General features: G+C 42.4%; 1 protein-coding gene across 1 annotated transcript in view; it reads left to right on the forward strand.

Annotated features, from left to right (window-relative positions):
- The window catches only part of GABRB3 (gamma-aminobutyric acid type A receptor subunit beta3), a 249772-nt gene that overhangs the window by 209293 nt on the left and 19729 nt on the right, over window positions 1-20750 (forward strand). Inside the window, exon 7 of the mRNA XM_040336319.1 lies at window positions 15047-15199. Coding sequence (XP_040192253.1) covers window positions 15047-15199 — 153 coding nt within the window. The remainder of the gene's footprint in view (window positions 1-15046; window positions 15200-20750) is intronic.

The following is a 20750-nucleotide window of genomic DNA, read 5'->3' on the forward strand; positions in this document are numbered from 1 at the left end:
TCGCCGCTCTCTGCTGTTGACTCGGCTCACCCCGGTTCTTCCTCCCGCTGTCCGATGCCTTCTCCTTCAGGGCTGAACGTCTTCTTCTTCTTCTGTGCTGTGACGTCTTCTTCTTCTTCTGTGCTGTGACGTCTTCTTCTTCTTCTTCTTCTTCTTCTCTTCTCCCGATGTTGACACGTCGCCTCTTCTCGCTGCAATGACAGGTGCGCGGCTTGCATCTGACTTATATAGGCCTCACAGTCCCATCATGCTCCGGTACCTACCCACGTGGGTAGGTATCACATGGGTAGGTACGGAGCCTGATGGGACTGTGAGGCCTATATAAGTCAGATGCAAGCCGCGCACCTGTCATTGCAGCGGGAAGAGGCGACGTGTCAACATCGGGAGAAGAGAAGAAGAAGACGTCACAGCACAGAAGAAGAAGAAGACGTTCAGCCCGTTCAGAGAAGACCCCCCGGATAGCGGAAGAAGAAACCCCCCCTGAGAAGCACACCACCCCCCGCCGAAGACGTCGCAGGAAACCCGCCGGGGGGTGGGCGCTTTTATAAAAGCGACCCCCCCGGCGGTGGAAGAGAACCAGACGGCGGCGAAGAAGAGCGGCCCCCACCCGAAGACGTCAAAGAAGAAGCCCCCCCCTGGTGAAAAGAGCTAAAGAAGACAGGGGGTGCCTCCGGAGCAGACTAATAAATTATTTTAAAAACCCTTGTGTCGTGTTTATTAACTTTAACATTTTTCCTCCAGGTGAATGGGTAGGGGTACGATCCATTCACTTAGGGTGGGGGGCCGGTATCTGGGGGCCCCCTTATTAAAGGGGGCTCCCAGATTCCGATAAGCCTCCCGCATACCCCGACAACCAACGGCCAGGGTTGTCGGGAAGGGGCCCTGTCCTCATCAACATGGGGACAGGGTGCTCTGGGGTGGGGGGGCCCCGCAGTGCGCCCCCCTGCCCCAGAGCACCCAACCCCCCCATGTTGAGGGCATGCAGCCTGGTACGGCTCAGGAGGGGGGGGGGCGCTCGCTCGTCCCCACTCCTTTCCTGGCCGGCCGGGTAGCGTGCTTTGGATACGGGTCTGGTATGGATTGTAGGGGGGCTCTCCTTACAACCCATACCAGACCTAAGGGCCCGGTATGCTCCTGAGGGGGGAACCCATGCCGGATTTTTATTTAAAATCCGGCGGGGACTTCCCCCTCAGGATTCATAACAAACGCTGCACACGTGTAGAATTGGCAGGAATCCAAGTCGGATCTCCCGTCGCTTCTATGACGCTCTTGCTGGAATGTGCTTGTGCTATTCCAGCGCGAGTGCGAGATGTCGGCACCCTGTCGCCGAGAATCAGCGTGATGCCGTCGTGCTAAAAACACATTCTCGGCGGCAGGCACTGTACAACATTTTTAACTTTATATATATTTTTTTTCTGCTCAGATCATATATTTTTGGGTTCCTTCCTTCAAAACATTTTTAGCTGGACTTTTTCTGCATGCACAGGCTGTGCTCTATGTTTTCTCAGATTTTTTTTTAAATCAGAAAAATATTTTTTTGGGCCAATCACAATAAAATACAGAATACATAGCACCAAACTTACATAAAAAGAAAAAACATTTCGGTGTGCTAATGAAGGACAAGGATACAGAGTGCATAGAAAACAATGCATTGGCACCAAAAATAGTAATCATAACAAATTTTCCCTTGTACCGAACCGGCTAGAAAAACCCTACCAATCCAGTACAAAAAGAAAAACCAAAGGGCCAACGGACCGCTCAGTAAACAACAACATCCATAAACTATACATTCAGTTGAACCTGCCCGCTCCATAAACAAATGACCCATACACCAATTACCAGGCTTGCACGCTAAATAGCTGAAATATAGATCAATCACTACTCCAATATATGATCTCAAACTTGCAACAGACGAGTCAGAACTTGGGGGAGCAAGTTCTGAAGTTTCCAGCCAGGCCCTCCATATATTGTGCAACTTCCTCCTTGCATTTCTATGCTGATATGTTAAATGTTCCCGTATGAGGATATAATTGACTTGGTCTATCTATAATTTATTAGTTGGGACATGAGGGTATAGCCAAAACCTGGCCACCAACTTCCGAGCTAGATACAATAGTCTAATTACAGCAACGTTAATAGGATAGGGATAAACTTCTTCATCTATTGCTCCCAGAATGCATGTCAAGGGGTCCAAAGGGACCCTGACCTGAAAGACCGAGGAAATAGTCTCGGTAACACTGCCTCAGTACTGGTGCAGTCTGGGACAACGCCACATCAGGTGAATGAGAGACCCCTCCGCCCCACAATGCTTGGGGCATTCGGTTTGCCCTTCCCCTGAGGAGGGGGTCCTTTATTGCCTCATTGTTTCATGTATATACCCAATTTATGGGACTGGTGGACCGGGTGTTTGACATGATTGCATTCTATGACCATGGCTAATTTAGTTAAAGTGTTATCCTGGAATGTAAGAGGCCTAAATAGTAAGTTTAAAAGGGCCTCAGTGTTCCAGTACTTAAAACAAGTAAGGCCGCATATTGTCCTCTTGCAAGAGACTCACCTAGATGGAAGCAGGATACTTGCCTTGCGAAGGCCTTGGATTCAAAAGGCTTTCCATGCCACCTACTCCACCTTTGCATGAGGGGTGGGGATTCTTATTAGTAAATCGGTCTCCTGCACTATTCATCAGGTGTTCTCGGATCTGGGGGGACGGTATGTAGCCCTGGTCTCAGATATTTCTTTCTGTAAGATGGTATTGGTAAATGTTTATCTGCCGCCACCGTTTAATGTACAATGCCTGTATGATTTATTGGTTAGATTGCCCCCCTATGCTCATCTCCCACTTCCTATTATGGGGAACTTTAATGCTACTCTGGATGCATTAGACTCCTTCAATGTGGGCAGGTTGGGCTCGACTGATTTACTGTCATGGGCTTCGGTTGCTGGGCTGTCTGAAATATGGCGGGCGAAGAATCCCACAGCCAGGTGTTTTTCCCATCTCTCGCAGACGCATCGCTCATCAGCCAGGATTGACTTCGCTTTTGGCAGTCCACTGGTGATGTCCTGTGTGAAAGATGTTGCTTACCTGGCAGGGGGGTTGTCTCATCATAATCCTTTTTCTGTGTCCCTGGCTCTCTCTTCTGGGAGGGAGTCCAGGGGTTGGAAACTTTTACCTGGTTGGCTTCAAAATGACAATATAATGCTCAACTGATGAAATTGGTTCTGGAATATTGGGAAACCAACCCTGCAACTGCAGACCCTCCTATAGTTTGGGATGCCTTTAAGGCGGCGGTGAGGGGGGGAATGTATTTCTGTAATAAAGGAGAGAGGGGGACAACAAGCTGAGGTTCAATTGTTGCAGGACAGAGAGGAGGAAGTATGCGGACAGCAATGCCAGCAACCCCTCAGACTCCTCATATAAGGCCTTGCTAGAGGCCCAGAGGAGGCTCACTCTTCCCTTTAACAATCTGGCACATACCGAGGCGAGACATAGGACTTATACGCAATTTGCAGAGGGAGATAAGAACGGGAAGCTCCTTGCGAGTTTAGTAGCTGACTCCCGCCAACTTGCCAGTATACCGGTTATTATACGTAGGGATGGAGGACTGGCTAGTGACCCCAGTGATATACTCGCAGAGTTTCAGGATTTTTTTTCAGCCTTGTATGCACCCATTCCTTCTTATGAGGAATCGACATTGGAGGCATTGTTGGGGGGGTCTCTCCATTCCGAGGCTCTCTGATGAAGACCGGGGAGTCTTGGAGGCTGAGATCACTAAAAAGGAGGTAATGGCGACGATTTTTACCTTTCCCCCACATAAGGCTCTGGGTCCCGACAGTTTTCCGGCTGATTTTTTATAAGGTATATGCGGACCAAATAGCACCCAGACTTACTACCCTACTCTCTTACTGTATACAAACTCAGAAACTGCCTCAATCTATGTTAGATGCATATATGATTTTTCTTCTCAAACCGGGTAAGGATCCTCTAGAATGCGCATCATATAGGCCGATCGCACTGCTAAATATGGATTTAAAAATTCTCAAAAAGGTTTTGGCCAAGAGACTGGCGGGTGTTAACTCCTCTCTGGTGAACATAGACCAGACAGGGTTTATGCCGGGTAAGTCTACTGACACCAATCTTAGAAGACTGTTTACGCACCTGCAGAATCCTAATTATGCCTCTCATACTGGGATAGTGGTGTCCATTGACATCGAAAAGGCATTTGACTCTATTGACTGGCACTACATGCAGGCAGTCTTGGAGAATATGGGTTTCGGCTCAACCTTTCGAAAGTGTATTTTGATGCTGGTAACCCCAGGACGGCGGTTCGCATAGGACCTCACACTTATCCATTTTTCCACATCGGTAGGGGTACTAGGCAGGGCTGTCCTCTGACGCCCTTCTTATTTGCGCTTATGATGGAACCTATTGCGGTTGTGTTAAGAGCGGCTGGGGAGGTTAAGGCGATCAGGTAGGGACCATAGATGAGAGTCTGGCACTTTATGCAGATGACATGTTGCTATTTTTGCAAGACCCCTAGAAATGTCACTAGAGGCAGCGCTGTACAGTACATTCTAAATACATTTTCACGGTTTTCTGAGTTGAAGGTGAATTGGACCAAATCGCCTATCTTGCCGCTGGACGCTGGGGCCAGGGACATTGCTGACCCGGCCTTGCCGCTAAAGTGGGTTACGCAGCTTACGTATCTTGGGGTCAAGATTACAGCGGAGGTGGGGGATTACATGCCCCTATATCTGGCACCGCTCTTGCTCTTCTTCAAGCAGAAGGCCTGGCAGAAACTCCCTTTATTGCTTATAGGTCGGATTAATTTGCTAAAAATGAAAATTCTCCCAGTCATACTGTATTTTTTAAGGAATGCTCCCATCTGGATCCCTAAGTCCTTTTTTAAGAAGCTAGATAGGCTCACAAGCTCCTTTTTATGTGCTCCCAAACAACCCAGGATAGGATTGAAGGTCTTGCAGGAACCCTGGGGAGAAGGGGGATTGGCTTTGCCGGACTGGAGGAAATATTACTTGGCTGTACAGCTGATGTTCGTTCATCGGTGGTTAACTTCAGACATGGGTGATTCGGCCACTGTGTTAGAAGCTGCGCATTTGGGCTCTTATGAAACTCTGCGGCTGGCCATTCATAGAGGAGTCAAGATGGACCTTCCACTTACTGCTTCTATGAGAGACTTGATTAAGGCGTGGGGGGAAGTGGTTGCTCTGGCAAGTCCCAGTTATAAGGAATTCTCTCCATCCACTCCACTGTGGAGGAATCCTAAATTGTTGCATTTCTACTTTTGAAAACCCAATGGGCTGGGTGATAAGGGGAATCAAGACACTCAAGGACGTCACGGTGGATGGGGTGTTACTAACCTTTGACCAACTTAAATCTAGACATGATCTGCCAAATACTCAGTTTTTTCGCTATATTCAACTGCGGCATGCATTTAGATCTCAATTTAAATCAATGTCCATAGAATCGGTTCCCTCGGATTTGGAGAATTTTTTTTCTACAGAAGACCCTCCCAAGACTCTTTCGACTTTGTATAGGAAACTGTTCAACGCCAGTCAAAGGGCGGTTGTCAAATGCAGAGACAGATGGGTGGCTGAGGTAACAGATATCCAAGGAGAGGACTGGGATGACATGTGGACACATCCGTTCCAACATCTGGTGGCAGCCAGGGATAGGTTAATCCATTTTACATTTTTGCATAGGATTTACTATACGCCAGCCAGGCTGGTGGCTATATACCCATCGGTACCAGCCAAATACTGGAGATGCGCTTTAGCTCCAGCGACGGTGGAGCATGTGTTTTGGAGTTGCCCTCGGATCAAACAATTTTGGTCGGAGGTCACCTCTTGTATATCAGCAGTTTTGATGGTTCCTATCCCGATGATGATCAGAATATGTTTATTGGGTTTGGTGGAGGATGTTGTACCGTCCAGGGCTCATCGGACCCTGCTCAACATCCTTTTGTTTTATAGAAGGAAGGCCATTCTGTTAAAATGTTAAAATGGCGTAAGCCGGGGGCACCTGATTTGCGCTTTTGGAAGGGCCTAGTCAATTCAATGATGCCATACTATAAGGCGAGATATCTTTCTAGAGGCTGTGTTCCTTTGTTTTTGTCTTTATGTGCTTAGGTAGACTGTATGACTGTTAGACTTTTTAGTAAAGATTTTTAGTACTTGTACAGGTTGTGTACTAGGGCCATGTTGGCCTGTCACCGACCCAGTGTTGTGCTGGGTTGGCTGCTGTTTTATTGTACTGTATATGTTGTTGAAAATGAATAAAAATTAATTTACAAAAAAAAATCATTGACAAGATTCTCCTGTGTAGTTCTGGGATGATTCCTCACCATTCTCATTAGGGTTGCACCAATATGGATACTGGTATCGGTGTTGCTACTAAGCGTTTACACGACTATCGGTACTTGTGCAATTGCACCAATACTAGAAACCGATACCTTTAGGTTCAGTTCTTTCATCTGTGTTCTTTCATCTGTAATTCCCCCTCCCATGACGGCCACATCCCCTCCCTCACCAGCCACACCCCTCCCCATTAGCTCCGTTTGTGTCCTCCGGGACATGTGCTTCTCCTGAGCCATTACACCCCCCACCTCTGATGACTTTCCCTAAGTGTCTCAGCTGCTGCGTAACTTCTTGGAGGGGGAGAGCAGGTCTGCTGAGTGTTATAGTGCAGGGCAGTGATTGGCAGCTGTGAGGTTCCCAAATATCCACTTCCCCTGCCCCCTCCCTTCCTTCATGTTTCCTCTCTTCTCCCTTCAGGCATATACAAACAAAAAACCTTCACCACCCTAAACAATGAATATCGGTACTTGTACTCGGTCTTAAGAAACTGGTATCAGTGCAACCCTAGCTCTCATGTTTATTGAAACTCCACAAAGTGGGGTCTTGCATGGAGCCCCAGATCGAGGGAGATTGACAATTATTTTGAGCTTCTTCCATTTGCAAATTATTAAACCAACTGTTGTCCTCCTCTCTCTTAGCTGCTTGGCGATGGTCTTGTAGCCCAATCCAGCCTTGTGTAGGTCTACAACTATGTCCCTGACATTCTTGGACTGCTATTTGGTCTTAAGCCCTGTACACCCGATTGGATATCTGATGGAATCTAATCCGATGGATATCCGATGAAGCTGACGTTCATCAGTCTTGCCTACACACCATCGGTCAAAAATCCGACCGTGTCTTAATGCGGTGACGTAAAATAGTACGATGTGCTGAGAAAAATGAAGTTCAATGCTTCCAAGCATGCATGGATTTTTGACCGATGGACTTCCACACAGTCTGGACTTCCACACAGTCTGGAATTCCTAAAGTCAGTCAATCAGTTTTTCTATTGTTTTTTTTTCCATAGGAAAAATTTAAAACATGTTCTATTTTTTTTAACTGATGGAATACAAACCGATGGGGCCCACACGCGATCGGTTTGACCAATGAAAACAGTCCATCTGTCTGTTTTCATCGGACAAACCAATCGTGTGTACAGGGCTTTAGCCATGGTGGAGAGATTGGAATCTGATTGATTGCTTCTGTGGAAAAATGTCATTTATGCAGATGACAAGCTGAGATTAGGAGCACTCCCCTTAAGAGAGTGCTCCTAATCTTAGTTTGTTACCTGTATAGAAGACATCTGGGAGACAGAAATCTTGCTGATTGATAGGGGATCAATTACTTATATCACTCATTAAAATGCAAATCAATTTATAACTTTTTTGAAATGAGTTTTTCTGGATATTTTTGTTTAGTATTCTGTCTCTCACTGTTAAAATAAACCTACCATTAAAATTATAGATCATTTCTTTCTGTGGGCAAACATACAAAATCAGCACAGGATCAAATACTTTTTTCCCTGTGTGTGTGTGTGTGTGTGTATGTGTATATATATATATATATATATATATATATATATATATATATATATATATATATATATATATATATAAATCTGTTTACGTAAATACGTAAATATTTACAGCCTAAATATGTTAAGAATTAAAAAATTACAAATTAGGAAAGGCAAATGTTTAGGAATAGCTATCTTATCCCAATGCACACAGGTGTCCTCATAATAAATCATATGCAAATAAATTTCAGCAAACATTTAAAATATGCAAAGTTTCAGAGATCCCCTTTGCGTGAACTCTGTCCTTAGAGACAGTGCATATGTCAAAATGTTAATAAAGCCACTTAGACTTGCACCTGGATACTGGCTAATTAATTGACTTTGCATATATTATCTCTTTTTTTTATTTACTTTTTGTTACCTTCATTCAGAGCATTTCAAAAAGAAACTCTACTCAGGGTAACATAAGTGTGAAAATAAAATCCCAGACGTCATGATTTTCAGTGTGCCTTATCACAAAGTGACAAAGTAGAAATGTTAATGCTTTACATTTAATTCTGTTAGAAAATATAACAAACCAAAAGGGAAAGAAAATGATACCAGACAGTTTCACAGTGAATTCAAATCAATAAAAAATATCCTAGCATTTATAAATATTGAATATGATCAGTAGGGATGAGCTTCGAGTTCGAGTCGACCTCATGTTCGACATCGGCGAACAGCGAACAATTTGGGGTGTTCGCGGCAAATTTGAAAAGCCGCAGAACACCCTGTAAAAGTCTATGGGAAATCTAAAGTGCTAATTTTGAAGGCTTATATGCAAGTTATTGTCATAAAAAGGGTTTGGGGACCTGGGTCCTGCTCCAGGGGACATGTATCAATGCAAAAAAAAGTTTTAAAAATTACAGTTTTTTCGGGAGGAGTGATTTTAATAATGCTTAAAGGAAAAGAGGGGGGGCGAGAGAGTGCCCCCCCACACCACCCCCACTCCTGAACCGTATCAGGCAATATGCCCGTAACATTCCGAGGATGCTTTGGGGGTCTGTGGGGACAAGGGCCTCATCCCCACAACCCTTGCCCTGTGGTTGTGGGGGTCTGCGGGCAGGGGTCTTATCGGAATCTGGAAGACTCCTTTAACAAAGGATACCCCCAGATCCCGGCCCTCCTATGTGAATTGGTAATGGGGTACATTGTACCCCTACCATTTCACAAACAAAGTGTAACAATTGTAAAAAAAAAACACACACACCATTGGGAAAGTCCTTTATTAAAAATAAAAAAATAATAAAAAAAAGATTCCAGCGGCGGTAATCCACTCTCGGTCTCCGCTCCAACGCTGCCGGTATCCTGCGATGGGTGATCTCCTCTCCGGGGTCCAGCGATGAGAAGATCTCCTATTTCTTCCAAGTCCAGCATCCAGCGGAGACAGCCCGGGAATGATGCGGCTTCAGCAGTGATATCTCTTATGTAGGTGAGGTCGGAGCCACCTGCGGGGTCACGGACGCCTGCGTTACATCAGAGGGGGCGGGGTCACCCGCACGTCACTGGGAAAGCCCGGGTTTCCCTCATATTTAATATTTCTGCCAATATGTTCTTCTGGGCTTTGGATAGAGGGTGCAAATTTAGAACTTTACAGGAAGCAAGGGGTAGACTCATGGATGTGAAGCAAAAAGCCTGGCAGAGGTTCTAAATCATCCTTACTGTACTGTAAAATGTTTTTATTGTGCCTATATTACTTTTATACTCCTATACAGGAAGTATGGTATGTATCAGGACATATTTTATATACTGGAATGAGCATGCTTCTGCTCAGACCGAATAACTATAGTCATGCATTGACAGTGTGTGCCTCATCACCTAATCTCCGCAATTCTTGAATAGTATCTTTTACAGAAGCAATCAATAAAATGTTGAGATAGATATGAAATGCTAATTCACTCTGTATTGGTGTTCCGCACTGTCAGCACTACCTCCATTTCCAAGGTGATGGCAGAAAGAGAAGTATAAAAAAAAACAGAATCTACTTTACTTCGCTACATCAGTTATGTAAAGTAATTAGAATGTTCAGCTAATCTCAGTGTGGCCAATCTCTGTGCTGATTTATTTAGACAGCCAGGGTTCCTGGTCCACTGATCATGTGACATGTGCTGTCAACAATCTCCCTCCTTTCCAATCCTAACTGTGCTGATCTGTGTGTCTAGAAAATCATAAAAAGTAAAAATCTTAATCTGCAATTTGTCCTATTTACAAATGCATTAAATATGTTTTGCGCACAAAGCATAGTGAAGTTAATATAAAAATGAAAGCTTTTTTGTACATTTAAAATGTTTTTAAAATATTACCTAAGTTTACTAAAATAAATAAAGTAACTGGATGACAATGGTAATAATTCAAACTAAAACTGGGAAAAAGGGGGAAAAAATGATTTGATCTAGTTATGCATTCAAACAAAATGTAATTTAATATATTTTTAGCTTTTTACATTTAACATTTAGCATTTTTTCCTGGATGTTGTTATCGCCATTTGGAAATCCTCTGTACTACAGTACAGCATTCAGACTGGGAGAGGAAGGGTCAGCATAGCCAAGCTAGACTGTACTGCTTTGCACAGTTCCAAAACTAACACTAAACATGCACACAGGAGGCAGGGGTTGACCTAATCTCTGTTTTCCTGTTTCTTAATTGTCCAATTAACATGTTCAAGGAGGAGAGGTGACTAAAAATGATGAATTTTAGCAGTTTATAATTAGTCTTCAAATGCATGAGTGCCATTACCATGATTTCAGTTGAAGAATGGCACTGGTCTGTGCTCATAGATAATGTTTGAAACGGTAAGAGCAAGTTAAGATATACACTAGGGCCCAGATTCTCAGAAGAGATACGACGGCGTATCTCCAGATACGCCATCGTATCTCTGCGTTGTGCCATCGTATCTATGCGCCTGATTCTTAGAATCAGTTACGCATAGATATCTGTTAGATCCGACAGGCGTAAGTCTCTTACGCCGTCGGATCGTAACTGCATTTTTTCGTTGGCCGCTAGGTGGCGCTTCTGTTGAATTCCGCGTCGAGTATGCAAATTAGGTAGATACGCGAATTCCCGAACGTACGCCCGGCCGATACAGTAAAGTTACGCTGTTTATGTTAGGCTTTTCCTGGCGTATAGTTGCCCCTGCTATATGGTGGCATAAGTGCGGCGTAACAATGTTAAGTATGGCCATCGTTCCCACGTCGAAATTTGAAAAAGTTACGTTGTTTGCGTAAGTCATCCTTGAATGGGGCTGGACGTCATTTACGTTCACGTCGAAACCAATGACGTCCTTGCGGCGTACTTTGGAGCAATGCACACTGGGAAATTCCACGGACGGCGCATGCGCCGTTCGGGAAAAACGTCAATCACGTTGGGTCACGATACATTTACATAAAACACGCCCCCCTGATCCAAATTTGAATTAGGCGGGCTTACGCCGGCCGATTTACGCTACGCCGCTGCAACTTACGGAGCAAGTGCTTTGAGAATACAGCACTTGCCCGTCTAAGTTGCGGCGGTGTAACGTAAATCGGATATGTTATGCCGCAGAAGAGATACGCCATTCTACGAGAATCTGGCCCAATATTACCAAAAGTATTGGGACACCTGCCTTTGCACACACAAACTTTAATGACATCCCAGTCTTAGTCCGTAGGGTTCAATATTGAGTTGTCCCACCCTTTGCAGCTATAACTGCTTCCACTTTTCTGGGAAGGCTGTCCACAAGGTTTAGGGGTGTGTCTATGGGAATGTTTGACCATTCTTCCAGAAGCACATTTTTAAAGTCAGGCACTGATATGAATGAGAAGGCTTGGCTCTAATTAATTCCAAAGGTGTTCGATTGGGTTGAGGTCAGGACTCTGTGCAAGCCAGTCAAGTTCCTCCACCCCAAACGCGCTCATCCATGTCTTTATGGACCTTGCTTTGTTCACTGGTCAAAATCATTTGGCGGAGGGGAGATTATGGTGTGTTTTTCATTCGTTGGGCTTGGCCCCTTAGTTCCAGTGAAGGGAACTCTTAAGGTGTCAGCATACCAAGACATTTTGGACAATTTCATGCTCCCAACTTTGTGGGAACACTTCGGCGATGACCCCTTCCTGTTCAAACATGACTGCGCACCAATCACGTTTGGTAATATAGTGTATATGGGGGTATCGCTGGGACCCCATAGTCTATATATATATTTGTTTGCCTGTCTTTTATTATTGTCTTTAATGACTGCATCAGTTACTCCCTTTAAATATCTTGACAAATATGTTTAAAAAGGGTAGATTCAGGTAGCTTTGCGCTTTTCTTACGGAGGCACAGTGTACCGTTTTGCCGCTGCGCCTCCGTAAATACCTGCGCTACGCTTGATTCACGGAGCAGTAGCTCCGTAATTTGCATGAGCGTTCCGGAAAACTGCCCGGCGTAAGCGCACGTAATTTAAATTATCCCATAGGGGGCGTGGATCATTTAAATTAGGCGCGTTCCCGCGCCGAGCGTAGTGCGCATGCTCCGTCGGGAAACTTTCCCGACGTGCATTGCGATAAATGATGTCGCAAGGACGTCATTTGCTTCTAAGTGAACGTGAATGGCGTCCAGCGCCATTCACGATTCACTTACGCAAACGCCGAATTTTCAAATTTTGCGATGTGGGAACAACGGGTATACTTAGCATTGGCTGCGCCTGCTAATAGCAGGAGCAGCCTTACGCGGCCCCCGACGAACGCAAACGACGTAAACTGCGTACGCATGGCGCGCGTACGGTTGTGAATCGGCGTTAGTATGCAATTTGCATACTCTACGCTGACCACTACGGGAACGCCACCTAGCGGCCTGCGTAAGAATGCAGCCTACGATACGACGGCATAAGGAGCCTTATGCCAGTCATATCTTAGGCTGCAGTCGGCGTATCGAGGTTCCTGAATCAGGAGCATTCGAAACGCCGGCACAAGTAAGCAATTGCGCTGCGTAACTATGGTTACGCAGACGCAATTGCTTTCTGAATCCACCCCGTTATTTTTAAATGCAGATGTATGTTATATTATGTATTATTCCGAGTCATTTCAGCACTTTCTTTTCTTTTCTTTCTCTCTTTTTTTTTGCTTGGCAAGAAACCCATCCAATTAGTTTTAGGGAATTTTCTATTCCTTACAAATTCCATTCTGTTGTTAATTACTTCCAGTGTGGATATAGATTTCACCAACCATCTATACAGTAAATAGAATAATATCTCTTTTCTGTATTAAAATGCTATTTCTACCTATAAGAAAAATCAAACTTTATGTGTAAACCTTGCATAAACGGAAATATATTTTTTTATACTAAGTGCTGTTTCTCTTTAAGGCTATAAGATAATATAAAAAAAACTGGGGATGCAAAGCTGCTGTGTTTGGGTTTCTAGGTTACATAAGAGAACAAGAGAGATAGAGAGAGGATCACTATTGTATCATAATGACCTGAGGGAAAATAGGAACTTACAGTTTCCAGAGATAGCAATTAATCATCTGCTTCAATGGCTAGTTTGGGTTGGCAGTGCTAACCTTTTTTTCAGCCATATACAGAGAGAAGTGATAGTTACAAACAAATTGTTATATAAAATGTGCTATTCTTTTAAATTGCTTTTGCTTAGGATTAATGTGGTGAGGCCCAAATTAGGCAACAATGTTACACTCCTATTTTGTATCCTTCATTGTGGTGTAATCCAAAATCTACAAAACTCACTTTCTGTTTTTGAGTGATTCTGTCTGTTTCCTTTTATTGGACCATTGTTGTAGCAGGTTTATTGCAAGCAGCCTCATTCATTTAACACTTTTATGTGCAGAAGGTCAAACAAAAGCAGATGCTGTAGCACTGCATAAAGTACATTGCTGTAAAACGTAAACAGTTCCTGGCATTCTTGCATTGGGCATGTTTCAAATGATATATGGTTGAAAAAAGTTATTAATAAAACACAATGCAAATGTTATTGTAATATGGGCATTGTGTTTATTAACTGATTAATCACTTAGTACTTAGAAGCAACATCTACTCATACTTTGCTCAAACTGGCCATAGATAGACTAAGCCCATACTGGGCAGTTTAAGAAACTCTCTAAAGAATCACACTTTTTGGGAAGAATTTTCACTACCTGGATGTGTCTGCACCTATTGCTCAAAGGTAGACATCTTCCTGTCAATTAATAGCCTTGCCTTTAATTTAGTTTCATTAAACCCCTTGCCTAATATATAAAGAAAGATAGATAGATAAATCGATACAAACATACATACATAGATCAGAAACTATAAGTTGGTATAAATTTGCTGTAGCAAGTTATCTTGCTTTTAGATTTTAAGGTAGATGCATATAGAAGTTTGGAATTTAAATCATGCCCTTTACTGTTAAAATTTATGCAAGTTTCAGGACCATTTAATAGCTTAAAATAGCAGACTCATAGATATTAGTAGTGCACATTGTATTGTTTTCTTCCGGAAAACATCTTAAATAAGAAAAAGAACTGTAATATTTCCTTGTAAATGCATATTGCCAGAAACTGTAATGAAGTAGCATATGCAGACATTTATCATATTCCTAAATGCTATTAACTTAAAAAACTGTTTTGGAGTTGCTATAACAGGCATATAGCCACAGATGCAAAAAAATATTAATTCAAAATCTTCTCTGAATTCACAAACATTTAAAGTGGTTGTAAAGGTGAAAGTTTCTTTTTTACCTTAATGTGGTTGTTAACTCACTATATGCAATTCACTCTATGCTCTCTGTTTAATAATGTAATTTGCCCCAGTGTCTTTGCCTTATAAAAATAATGCAGCTATATACCTGATTTTAAAGCGCTGCTCGGCACTCACGTGACTGGCTGGCTCTCTCCTCGCTCGGCCTGTGTCAGTAGACAAAGAAAGCCTGGATTGGGATCAAGCCCACACGAGTGCCCACATAGCAAGTGGTTTGCTATAGAGGCACTCGGAAGGGAAGAGGAGCCAGGAGCGCCAGCGGTGACCCAGAAGAAGAGGTTTAGGGCTGCTCTGTGCAAAACCATTTACAATCACTTTACAATCAAACCTTTACGATCACTTTGAATACATATTTAAGACTGAGGTATTATGTCAGTGCATTGTTTCAGCTACCAACGATCATCATCTTATTTTATTTCATTTTTTCTGTTACAGGCTCATATCCTAGACTCTCTCTGAGCTTCAAGTTAAAAAGAAATATTGGATATTTTATTCTTCAGACCTACATGCCATCTATATTGATTACAATATTATCCTGGGTATCATTTTGGATCAACTACGATGCATCAGCAGCAAGAGTTGCACTAGGTATGAAATTAGTTTGTCCGTGCGCTTATTAACTGAGAGTGAATCCTAGGAGAAAGTTACATGTGATATTTTATCTAACACTCATAAAAAGTAATATTAAAGGGTATTTCATATAGGCATTAACATGATACTAGTGTGCAAGAAAAGTAAACAATGGGCATTAGTTGATTATTTACAAAATTTGTTATCAGAATTGTGTGATAATCAGGATTTTCATTGGGTATCTATTACGATAGCAGTCATGCTCCATAGAGGAGAAGGCCTTTGCAAGGGAAGACATTTCCAGCCTGTAAATTACTGTAACTTTAGATTTAGATCCAAGTTGTCTGATATTGTCGCATACATTCAAACTTACTGTATGTAGTACATGTACTGTACAGTAGTGAATATCTACTGAAGGAAGAGTTTGTAAAAAAAATTAAAAAGATTTTTCTGCCAGATTAATCTCATGATCATAACATGAATAAAGGCCAGCTCAACAGTTGCATGCTGTCCAATGTCCACACTGCTCCAGCTACAATAACTACTTAATGATTGTGGTTGTCATGTTTCCCTGTGCTCTGAAGTATTCAGTGGTATGAATGAAAGTTTAGAAATTGCTTTCTGATTGACTGTTGTATTATAAGAGGGGCAAATATATTGGGCCAGATCCACAACCAGCGGGCGCAACTTAAATGTTCCGATTTAAGTTACACCGACGCAAAATTTCTACCTAAGTGCCCGATCCACAAAGCACTTACCTAGAAATTTGCAGCTGTGTAACTTAAATCTGTCCGGCGCAAGGCGGGCCCAATCTAATGGGGCGAGTCCCATTTAAATTAGGCGCGCTCCCGTGCCGGACATACTGCGCATGCTCCCGACGCTATTTTCCCGACGTGCTTTGCGTTACGTTACGTTGCGCCGAGTTTTGTGAATCGCGACGGGTAAAAAAGAGATGCGGCGGGAAATTTTTTTTTAAAAAAAAATTTTTACAGCAACGCGGGAAAGAAGGGTATACTTTTACATGGTGTACTAAGTTTACACTTTGTAAAAGCAGCCCTAATTTTGTGACAGCAAACTAACACTTACGGAGAATTAACGAAGGGAAAAACCTTTGTGGATCTCCGTAAGTGCTAATTTGCATACCCGACGCGGGAATTTCGACGAGAAATGCCCCCAGCGGCGGCCGCGGTACTACATCCTAAGATCCGACAGTGTAAAACTGTTACACCTGCCGGATCTTAGGAATATCTATGCGTAACTGATTCTATGAATCAGCCGCATAGATAGAAACAGGGATACGACGGCGTATCAGCAGATACGCCTGCGTATCCCTTTTGTGGATCTGGCCCATGGTCCTGTAGAAAAATATATGGTCCTGCAGCATTAAATGTGCCCTCCTTTATTCCAGTGGCATCCAATTTTCGTACCTCTGATAATAGCCCCCTTTACCATTTTCACAAGTTATTAATTGCGGTCATTGAAAAAGATCTTAACCTTTTTTTTCTTAAACCTGGGTTTAATAGAAATCCACCAGCTAACAAAACTCTCCTTTTTAATATGTGATTACTGAATGGAACTGTCTAATAAATCAAACCTCTTTACATTGGAGGTCACTAGAAATGTCTTTGAGATCAGTCTGGATACAAAAATTAAAATGTTCCTGATCCATTGATAATCACAGGAAAAGTGTCCCTTTGACATCAGTAGTCACATGAAAAATTGTTTCCTTTACAGTAGCAATCAGTGAAAAAACCCTTGGCTTTGGTGGTCATTGTCTGTGCCCCCTCTAGATTAGTAGTCAGTGGAAAGGCCTCTATTACATCAGTGATCAATATAAATGCCCCCCTAAACATTAGTGGTCGGTATACTGTAAATGCCCACTTCACATTTGCAGTCTGTAAGAAGCAGCCCCATATAATGACGATCAGTGCATTGTAGGTGACATTCAAAAGTGCTACAGCTTTATAAAAAAAAAGTACTGAAGCTTATTGCACATTTCCTGCATTTCTCTCACAGACAAGTCTTTTTCTTTTAACAGATATTTGTTTTCAATGTGTATACTGTATATAATAATATTTTGTGAAAATATCATGCTGATAACAAACTGATAATGGTGGAGGTATATTATGTATGTAAATATATTTTTTCTGTTATAAATTTAAAAAAATCCTCAGCAGCTTGTTACACTCATGCATTTTATAGTAGGTGCTTTTTCCCCCCAATGCTAACAGCATTAAAAACTGTGGCAGTAAAAACAAAGTTAATGAGAAGGATTACTTCTGCAAGGGACATATATATAGTTATATGACTTCTTTTTACTGTAAATATATCATTATGCTTATTATTAAGCTATACAAATCAGTTTTAGTGAGAATGCCTTTAATTGGACACACCACCAACTGTTCATAAATGAATCTATTTTTGAGCAGACATCTAGTTAATATCCAACTTTTCCAAGCTATTATAATGATTTATGTGGAATTTGCCATGTCACTGCCAACATTACTTTTTGCTCACTGATATATTTAATTGTATATATAGTAAAACAAAGTAATTTCCAGCAAAACCAAGATATATAAAACAATTCTATTGTGTTTGGTATTCAGTTTCCCACACTCTTGTTGGGCTGCTCGATCAGAAAACAATTATTTCTGCATCTGGTAGATTAATTGCAATGTGCAGTGCAACAAAACAAATAAAATATTGTAGTGGATTTCATGTACTGCAAATCTGTTATGAGAATTTCACAATAAATATAATAAATGCTCCATTAACCAAAAAAGCTGTAACACTGAATAGCATCAATTTACACTGAGCAAAATTATAAACGCAACACTTTTGTGTTTGCCCCTATTTATCATGAGCTGAACTGAAAGGTCTACGATTTTTATTATTTACACAAAAGGCCTATTTCTCTCAAATATTGTTCACAAATCTGTCTAAATCTGTGTTAGTGAGAATTTATCCTTGGCCGAGATAATTCATCCACCTCACAGGTGCGGCATATCAAGATGCTGATTAGACAGAATGATTATTGCACAGGTTTGCCTCAGGCTGGCCACACACAATAAAAGGCCATTCTAAAATGTGCAGTTTTACTGTATTGGGGGGGTCAGGGGGGGTCCGGAAACCAGTCAGTATCTGGTGTGACCACCATTTGCCTCACGCAGTGCAGCAAATCTCCTTTGCATAGAGTTGATCAGGTTGTTGATTGTGGGCTGTGGAATGTTGGTCCATTCCTCTTCAATGGCTGTGCGAAGTTGCTGGATATTGGCAGGAACAGGAACACGCTGTTGTATACACCGATCCAGAGCACCCCAAACATGCTCAATGGTTGACATGTCCAGTAAGTATGGTGGCCATGCAAGAACTGGGATGTTTTCAGCTTCCAGGAATTGTGTACAGATCCTTGCATAATGGGGCCATGCATTATCATGCTGCAACGTGAGGTGATGATCGTGGATGAATGGCACAACAATGGGCCTTAGGATCTCGTCATGGTATCTCTGTGCATTCAAAATGCCATGAATAAAATGCACCTGTGTTAGTTGTCTATAGCATATGCCTGCCCGTACCATAACCCCACCGCCACCATGGGCCACTCGATCCACAACGTTGACATCAGCAAACCGCTCACCCACACAACGCCATACAATCTGTCTACCATCTTCACTGTACAGTGAAAACTGGGATTCATCCATAAAGAGAACACCCCTCCAAAGTGCCAGATGCCATCGAAATGTGCGCTTTCACCCACTCAAGACAGTTACGACAAACTGTAGTCAGGTCGAGACCCCGATGAGGACGACAAGCATGCAGATGAGCTTCCCTGAGACGTCTCTGATAGTTTGTGCAGAAATTCTTTGGTTATGCGAACCGATTGTTGCAGCAGCTGTTCGAGTGGCTGGTCTCAGACGATGCTGGATGTAAGGGTTCTGGGCTGGTGTGGCTACATGTGGTCAGCGGTTGTGAAGTCAGTTGGATGTACAGCTAAATTCTCTGAAAACGCCTTTGGAGACGGATTATGGAAGAGAAATTAATATTTAATTTGAGGGCAACAGCTCTGGCGGACATTCCTGCAGTCAGCATGCCAATTGCACGCTCCCTTAAAACTTGCAACATCTGTGGCATTGTGCTGTGTGATAAAACTGCACATTTTAGAGTGGCTTTTTAAAACTGACATACTGAAGGTTCATGTGCTTTATTAAAGAAGACCAGCGGCTGCTAACTACATACACCAAACAGCACAAAGTAATGGATAATAAGCTGATGTGTTGAAACAAGTGGGGTTAATTTACTAAAACTTGAGAGTGCAGAATTGAGTGCAGCTGTGCATGGTAGCCAATCAGCTTCTAACTTCAGCTTGTTCAACTCAGCTTTGACAAAAAAAATGGAAGTTGATTGGTTTCTATTCAGAGCTGCATCAGATTTTGCAATCTCCAGTTTTAGTAAACCAACCTCACATGTGATTTAGAAAACAAAAACTGATTTGTTCATGAAAGTCCAGTCAATTTTCTGATTATATTACTCTAAAATGTGCCCTACAGAGTGGTTGATATGCCAATCTACAAAATAAAGTAGGGCCAATGACAGCTAGAGTAAAGTGGAGTAATTGCATGTCAGGATTCTTTCTTCTGATTAGGCACTTAATTGGTTGCCTTGGGTAGCAGGTTCACTTTTGTCTACTGCTTACTCCAGTTTCTGTCAGCAAGTTTTTTTGCCTCTAATTTGTATAAACTGGAGCAAAAGTGAAACAGTTGGCTAACAATCAGGTAGCTTGCTTCAATGGAAACATTATTCAATCTGGTGCTCTGGCAACTGCTTTACTAATATTTTATCTATTGTTCGTGTACCCATTTTTTTGAATCACATATTGAAAACATGGGAAATGTATAGATAAAATCCATTGCCTACCACTTACATTTTAACAGCAGAGTACTTGCAAAAACACCATGAAATTGCCTGTGCAAAAACATTATTGTCTTTAATTATTAATAGAGTGATACAAGGTATACCAGACATCCAAAAACAAATACCATATATACTCAAGTATTGTGCTGAAAATGTCCCCCTTGGCTTATACTCGAGTCTGTCTGCATACCTTGCAAATGTAAGGTGGATTATTGCCGCGCTACCAAAGGACTGGGAGGAGGGGTGGCTAAAAAGGGATAAATGGAGGGGAGGGGGGAAATACTGCTGCGGCACTGAAGGTGTATCAAAACCAAAAGTGAATGAGCTAGATGAATAGTGCTGCGCTGTATGGGATAGGAGGAATGAATACATCTTATAAATACAGTGCTAAAACAAAAAATAAGGCATGTGCATCTAAACAATTATTCTTCGGTACATAACCTCACAGTGGTGCATAAAATCAAATCCAAAGTGAAAACATGGCTAAGTGAAAATAATTAACAACTAGCGCTGCTAAAACCGCAGGGCTAGGGATAAGTGATAATATAAATGATATGTGAGATAAACGTCTGTGTTCATGCAAGAGCAGCGGACCAAGCGCTGCTGAAACGCATATAACTAAATTGTGGTGCTTCACTTTACTATACCTGATGAGTCT

Source organism: Rana temporaria, chromosome 2, assembly GCF_905171775.1.
Source record: "Rana temporaria chromosome 2, aRanTem1.1, whole genome shotgun sequence".
Classification (NCBI taxonomy): domain Eukaryota; kingdom Metazoa; phylum Chordata; class Amphibia; order Anura; family Ranidae; genus Rana; species Rana temporaria.